Source organism: Thunnus maccoyii, chromosome 13 (genome assembly GCF_910596095.1).
Source record: "Thunnus maccoyii chromosome 13, fThuMac1.1, whole genome shotgun sequence".
Lineage (NCBI taxonomy): Eukaryota > Metazoa > Chordata > Actinopteri > Scombriformes > Scombridae > Thunnus > Thunnus maccoyii.
In genome coordinates this window covers 5398664-5406216 of record NC_056545.1, presented here as the reverse complement: position 1 = coordinate 5406216, position 7553 = coordinate 5398664, and the positions used below count along the sequence as shown (strand labels likewise).

The 7553-nt window shown below is 40.1% G+C and overlaps 1 protein-coding gene across 3 annotated transcripts in view; it reads right to left on the bottom strand.

Annotated features, from left to right (window-relative positions):
- Positions 1-330: 330 nt before the first annotated feature.
- The window catches only part of LOC121909965 (rho guanine nucleotide exchange factor 12-like), a 42950-nt gene continuing 35727 nt past the window's right edge, over positions 331-7553 (bottom strand). For all 3 annotated transcript variants that reach the window (XM_042430851.1, XM_042430852.1, XM_042430853.1), the window contains exons 28-39: positions 7387-7487; positions 6904-6981; positions 6646-6721; positions 6241-6408; positions 5265-5352; positions 5104-5184; positions 4925-5019; positions 4121-4384; positions 3679-3921; positions 3351-3556; positions 1427-1499; positions 331-1326 (exon numbers count right to left, since the gene is read on the bottom strand). In XM_042430851.1, coding sequence (XP_042286785.1) covers positions 1313-1326; positions 1427-1499; positions 3351-3556; positions 3679-3921; positions 4121-4384; positions 4925-5019; positions 5104-5184; positions 5265-5352; positions 6241-6408; positions 6646-6721; positions 6904-6981; positions 7387-7487 — 1487 coding nt within the window. In that variant the 3' untranslated portion in view covers positions 331-1312. The remainder of the gene's footprint in view (positions 1327-1426; positions 1500-3350; positions 3557-3678; positions 3922-4120; positions 4385-4924; positions 5020-5103; positions 5185-5264; positions 5353-6240; positions 6409-6645; positions 6722-6903; positions 6982-7386; positions 7488-7553) is intronic.

The following is a 7553-nucleotide window of genomic DNA, read 5'->3' as shown; positions in this document are numbered from 1 at the left end:
GGATGGGGTTATCGGTGACACTGGGTGGGTTCAGAGGTCACAGAGGGCAGCAAATTACTGCTTTTCAACCTGGTGTTAAGTTTCTCTTTAAAGGAGTGGTTCACAATTTTGAGAAGTATGATAATGTGCTTTCTTTTTCGAGGAGAGATGAGAAAATTGATATGAATATCATGTATGTGCGTTCAGTATGGAGCTGGCTTCACGCCATGATTAGCCTAGCTTAGCATAAAGACTGGAAGCAGGGGGGAAACAGTTAGCCTGGGTCTGTCCAAAGTTCAAGCCTACCAACACTTTTAAAGCTCACTAATTTACACACTGTATATCATTTGTTTAATCTTTACAGTAAAAGAAATGTTAAAACAAAATGTGGTTTTCTTATTTCTTGACAAACAACAGTTTATCCATTCTTTAGCTATAGCATGGGTTAGCATATATGGTCTGTGAGCTCAAGTTTTATTCTCTGTACAGATATGAAGGTACCAAACTTTCCAACCTCAGTGTGACAACAAGAAGCTGCACACAAACACTGCATCCAGCTGTCATGAATTGTTTAATTTGTCATTTTTACAAATTAAACAAACCAAATACAGCATGTTAATTAGTGAGCTTTAGATTTGTTGGTTGTGTTTTACTTATACAAAGAAAGGCTAAAGACAAACATAAAAAGTCCTTTGGAGAAATTTAAGGATGGAAGGAATGGTTTTAAAGCTTATTGTACATTTTTTGTGAACCATCCTGAATTTTTGAAACAGTGTCAGTGTGGCAGGAGGAAATTCTGGCATTTGGGGGGTGGGGGGTTGCTATTCAGCACAGTTAAAAAAAAAATCGTGAAAACATTAAGTGTTTGGCTGAATATATAGAGGCTATCTCTTATTTCTTATTGCAGACTTTTATATCAAGCTTACAGCAGTGCTCTGAGTCCTGAAGAATAATCTACTGTCACAGTCCTCACGTCTTCTTTCATTTCTGAATGCTTCTCATCAGGTGTGTGACTTCACACACTTGATTTACCCTTTTCCGTTCCATATCTCCAGTGTTTAAGATAATTTATGCAGTTGATTATTATAATAGCAAAACGTGACTGGAATGTCCTCGGCTTATTCCGTAGTGTCTCTTCTCTTGAAGGATTTTGAGTTTATAGTGGAACATCCCTTATAACGATGATAAAGTCTTCCACTGATTGTCATATGGGCGTTAAGCCTCCGTTATTGGCGACAACAATAATAAGTGGTCGAGGATTCGTCCAGATGAATGTGATCACGGAGTAACATGAAACGTGGCTCACACGACCGAGACAACAGGAAGTCTGTCATCACTGAATCCCATCTGAAAAACATCAGAGACGGACTGTTAGAGATTTACTATAAATGTGCAAAAGATTGATGCGCATGTGAAGTTCGGCGTGACAGAGAGAATCGAAACACACCGTTGTTGTCGTCTGAGTCAGTAGCCACGTCAGGCAGTGTTTGTCTCAGCTCGTTGTACTTCATCTCCACCTCCTGGAAGTAGATCATGACAACAAAACTCACTGTGGTCCACAGATCAGGCAAATATAGTACCATTTAAAAGTTTGGACACACCTTCCTGTTCACTTGAATGAGAAAGTGTGTCTAAACCTTTGACTGGTGCTGTATAAATGTGGAGCACAAAACACAGGATTCGATGGATGAATGAGGCAAAATGTAAACAATATTCTCTTGATGTAGATTTATGTGATCGGAAATTTTGACTGGAAGCTCTCTAACACACACATATGCTGATTGCCACACAAAGCCATGGCATTAGAGGTCTTTAACTTCAGTAGGTTAATAGTAAAATGCTAATATTACACTTTAAACCAACAGTGGTCTGACAGTCATATTGATACTGTATATCTGTCTGCTTGGGCTTGTCAATACTAGGTCCTTACTATATTATTTGAAAGTATTATTGATAAATTGGGTTGTTGGCTACAATTGTTAAAGTCAACTAAGTTGTTTGGTGGGGGAATCCAGTTAAAACCATCTTATTGATACATTTGCTGGTCTTCGTCATATACTGGTGTCTTGAAGTGAATTTAATTAACTGCATTAACAGCATATAATCAATCATATAATGACATTTACTCTTATTTTCTGATGTTAGTCTTTCATATTTGTTAGATTATGTGGAAATATTTTAAATAGTACCCTATGTTTGAGGTGGAAAATCAAAATGCCAACAATACTGAATCATCTGATCCTCAGTTTTCCAGCATGGCATCATCATTGACATTCAAGTCATTATATGTGCATTCATCTTTGCCACCCAGCTGAACTATACATTACTATTTCAGCATGAACTAAATGCCCCTGCAGGTGAAATGTTGATCCAGTTACATTACTGTCACAACAGAATTTTAGACTTGAACTACATCTTAAACAGTAATTGCATGGTAGCATCAATATGGTCTAGAGAAGGCGTCTTTGTTTCAGTTCATACTATATTATTCAGTATGAGAACACACAAGTGCCGCGATCCTGTAGGTATTTTTCTGAGGAAATTTTGGTGAGAATTCATGGGAAATACTAGGATCTCAATTTCCAGCATGCAGTCTCTACTCTTGCAGCCAAAAAAACCATTTTGTGCTTTTTTACTTGTCTGGTCAATGATCAACTTCTTCCATCTAGGATTTCCCAACACTTGTGGAGTTTGTGACTTTTCCACTGACGGTGTAACCGAGGCTGGCTGTCAGTTAAGTGTTCAGTACCTTCTAGGGATGTGCAGAGATCCCAGTATTTGTATTTGTATCTGTATTTGTTGAGGCAGCAAAATTATTTGTATCTGTATTTGTATTCGAATAAAAGTGGAAAGAGGCTTAAAAATCCTGTTTTTGTTTTTATGACACTTTTAATTTTAGAAAATTAAAGTGTTACAATAAGTGTTCATGAATAAACTACCTTACGAAGGAGGTCCCCACATCGGGTCTTGAACTGGAGTCTTCCAGATCATAGACGACTGCGCTGACTACTGAGCTAAAACTTTACTCATTGCCTCATTGCAGACAGACCTCTACCTATTTATACACCCGTAACACAGAGACAGCACAGCATGTAACATGTAGGGAGGAATTTCAAGGGCAATTATTGCTTTGCACTTTTCAGTTATTGCCTATTTTTTACAACCTAACTTTGTGGAAAGGAGAAGGGGAACAACAGTTTATGGAGAGTCCCTTTGGGGCACTTTGCTTGTGTCAGTAGCTCAGCTTTATCTCTGGGGAACACCCCCGACAAATAATTTTTTAAATATTTGTATGAAACAAATATTCGTATAAATCCCACTATTTGTGCTTTACCGGATAATGTATTTGTATTCGGGCACACCCCTAGTACCTTCAGATACTGCAGGTCAGCCTGTAGGAGGCGCAGGTGGGTCATAAGCTGCCGGCTGAGGTTGGGCCCGCCGCCACCGGCCCCTGTCTGCGAGGAGGAGGACAGCAGTTTCCTCATGTCGATCCCCACGTCACCTCCTACTCCCCCGTCATCATCAGTGCTGCTCTCCTCAGAGGTCCCACCAAAATCCAGAACCACAAAACCACCTGGATAGAGAGGAAGAGCAGGTGGAAGGGGTGAACGATTTTTTTTTTGTTGACAAGAAACTCACTGTGCCGTCACTATAGTAGCCAAAGATCCACACCGAAAACTCTTACGGCTCCCTCACCGTTGCGTTCAGTTGTCTCAGACAGTCCTGTGTGTCCAGATGACTGTTGAGAGTCTTTTTGTGAACTTGCAGATGCTCGGCTTTCATCACACGCAGCAGAAGGCCCCTCTGGGCTCCCTGGCAAAGAGGCGCTCAACTGACAGCCAGGAGCCCCGCTTGGTTTATTCTCCTCAGTCTCCTCTTTCTCCTCCTCCGCCTCTCTGCTCATCATGTGGTTGGAAAGAACCTGCTTCAGCGTCTCCACTAGAACAGAAAGACATGTTTTATTTCAGCTTTTTCTCTCTGCCAAGAATACAATCTGGGGAAAGAGACAGAGATCTCAGCGTCAGATATCTCAAAACTTGGGAAGAAAAAACTGAATGGCTAGATGCCACGAGAGGTAAATGAGGAAAATATGTTTTTTTATTATTTGCGTGAAATGACCCTTTAACATGCAACTTACATGTCTTCAGAGCATCTTCAGCTTTGGAGGCGGGTAGGCCGAATACGTTGTGCTCCTGGTTTTCAATGGCGATGCCTTGGCGTGACCCTTCCGGCAGGAAGGGCAGTGTGTCTCCCAGCTGCCCGTCCAGGAAAGCCTCTAGTTCTTCTTCATCGACCTCATCATCCTCCTCCTCACCCTGTCTATTAGCCACGGACAGCTCCTCTTCCTCATCTTCTGACTTCATGCCATCGAAAGGGTTGAGACTTGGTGGGGCTTGAATGTCTGGAGAAGAAGCGACATCTTTATCTGGCTTGAATTTGAATTTGAATTTAAAAGCTAATAATGTACGTTAGATAGAAACATAGTTTACATAGTTAAACATAGTTAACAAAGTTTGTGTTGATGTTGAACCTCTTGATGATCAACTGACACAATGTAAACTGGTGAAAAACTTTTCATTATTAATTAGTCTATATATTAAACAGTTAGAGTACTTTATTAATTCCAATGGAAAATTGCATCCTTTGTTGTTGTCAGAAAACAGTGAAAAATGCCCGTCACAGTTCCCCACAGCTCAAAGTGCCGACTTCAAATTGTTTGTTTTGTCTGAACAACAGTTCAAAACCTAAAGATATTATGTTTACAATGATATAAAACAGAGAAAAGCTGCAAATCTTCACAATTAAGAAGCTGAAACCAGTGAAGGATGGGCATTTTTGCTTGATAAACTGTATAAATCAAATTATCAAAATAGTTGTCATTTAATTTAACAAATGACAGTAATTAATAAACTAACATAAACATTTATTGCACTACAGCTACCTGAAGAATGGATACTTCCACTTGCTGTGCCATTAGCATCTTTGCTGGACTTGGGCATCCCACGGTTGATGATCTCAATAGCATCCCGCTCAACACTGAAACACATTTACATGAGAAACAATGAAATAATCAAACAACAACACCAGTGAGCGAGCGAGTGGCTGCATTAGTGGACTCACTCAGACGGTGCTGGAGACGTGTCGCTGTTGTGAGGTTTGGCCTTCATGGCGTCAGCGCGTTGCGTGATCAGACGCTGCCACCTGGATGAACGGAGGCGATACAGCAGGGTGAGATGGAGGAAACAGATCACATGTTGCCATGTTTGCGGCGCAAGACTTACGTTCTTTGATCGGACACCGTCTGAGCCGTCAGCTCGTAGATCTGAGCCCCGTTCTCCGACATGGACAGCACGAAGAAAGACTTGTTGTCTGATGAGGACAAAAATTCAAACAATAATTATAATGCATGACATAATATTTATAAATACATGCATAATACTTATAATGTACACTGTATAAACAGGAATTAATGCACATACATTAAACAAAATGACATCATACAAGACTAAGAGCCACACTAGCAGCTCTGTGAGCTCTACTAAACACTAAAACTGACTATTTCTCACATTAATAATGATAATATGCTCATGTTTAGTATTTTTTCATCATTTTGGTTGAGTGTGTTAGCATGCAAACATTTGCTTATTAGCACTAAGAATAAAGTACAGCTGAGGATGATGGAAATGTTATTAGTTTTGCAGGTATTTGGTCATAAACCAAAGTATCAGACAAATGTAATTTTGACATGATGATGGCACTAATTGTGAAAATTAAAGAGATCACAATTCATCCTGACTGAGAATGTCAGAAAACCACCCAATAATGCAGAGACATTTAAACTAAAACCTTTTCTTTCTTTAGTCTTAAGTATAAACAGTCAAGGAACCATGAATGTCTGTTTCTTTCACCTGATGGTAGCGCTAGATAATAAGTCATCTCTGGGGCAAAGTTTCGTCCTAAATTTCAGTATTTGTCAGCAATAGTTGTTAGAATATTTCACTCAAAATCAAAACTGTCAATCTAATGGCAGTGCTCGATATTAGGGAATCACCAAAATCACCGGGGTTCATCTGCCGGAGACCATGAATGTTTGTATGAAATGAAATGGCAACCCATCCAATAGTTGTTGAGATATTTTAGTGTGGACTAAAGTCATTGACCGACTCACGGCAAGCGAGTAACTTGGCCTGATTCACTAATCCGTGCAAAATGCTAAACACAACAGAGGAAATATCATGGAGAGACTGCACTTCTCACCAGTTGCTACTGGACGAACTAAGACAGTGTTGAGTTTGATGATGGGGCTGAAGATGTTCTTGGTGTCGGTGGCGCTGGCCAGATTCTTGCCGTGGAATTTGAGGATCAGGCGCTCGTCCTGTTTCTGCAGTAAAACCAGGATGTCCTCCAGGAGGATCGTGTACAGCTCTGAAAGAAAGACACTGGTGATATAAAACTGTACGTGCATATAAGGAAGAAAAGAAAACCAAACCTGACTTCTTGCGCTGTAATGGTTTTAATTTATATGTTTTTCTCAGGCAACCATCTGTTTCAGCTCATTTCATTATGTAACAAATACACATACTGCTCATATTAACTAAATTACTGTTGCAGTAGGTAACATTTTCTGTGTATGTGTGTGTGGGTGTGTGTGTATGTGTGTACCAATTGTCTTGTCTTTATTGACTTTCCAGGAGAGAGGTCCTTCATGTACCATCTTCCTCTTGGTCAGGTCCAGATTCTGCAGGAAAAGAATAAACATTCAATAAAAACACAACAGACAGAACAGCGTCATTAAAAACCAGAGCACCTCACCACCGCCCACGACTGGATATGGATCCATAGTGTACAATAAAAAGCTCCAACCACAGTTGTACAGCATATTATGTTGAGCTCCTTACCCTGAAAACACTAGTTTCCTACCTTCAGCTCGAGGACGACAGGGTTTTCACTCGGTTTTAGCGACAAGACGTCCAACCGTCTCTGATACTCCTCGAGCCTCTGTTGAGAAACAACACAGCAAACAATTTTCAGCCACTGGAGGTTTACAAAAACACCATTTTCAGCTGGTGTTAAGTTGCTTTTAGATAAACAGAGTGTGTACACTCACCAAGCACTTTATTAGGAACACCTGTGCAATCTAATGCAATCCATTACAACAGCTCTGCCATAAATTCTATTTTTATGAAGCTTGTACATTTTCAGTTTTTGTTGATATTGTCAGAAAGGTGATAATTCTACTTTATGTTTATTATTGAGGTCGTAGTGGGTGGTGTTGGTGTGTTATATTGAAAAGTGTTCCTCATATTTTGCCCCCCTCCCCCTCATGTATGTTAACAAGGTGAACAAAATATTTGTCTCTAACCCAAACTGACAGATACTTTACTCTCATTCGAACGTCTGTACCTGTTTGTTCTCAGCTTCTTTGACAGCTTGGTTGACGTGGTTGAGGATCTTTTTGCAACATTCTCCAGCTTTCTTCACCTTTTCCCTCTCCTCACCATCCTCTGTGAGAAGATAAACAAAAGAGTTCGCTTGATGAACACAACAAAATATGTCATTCTCCGTCTTGA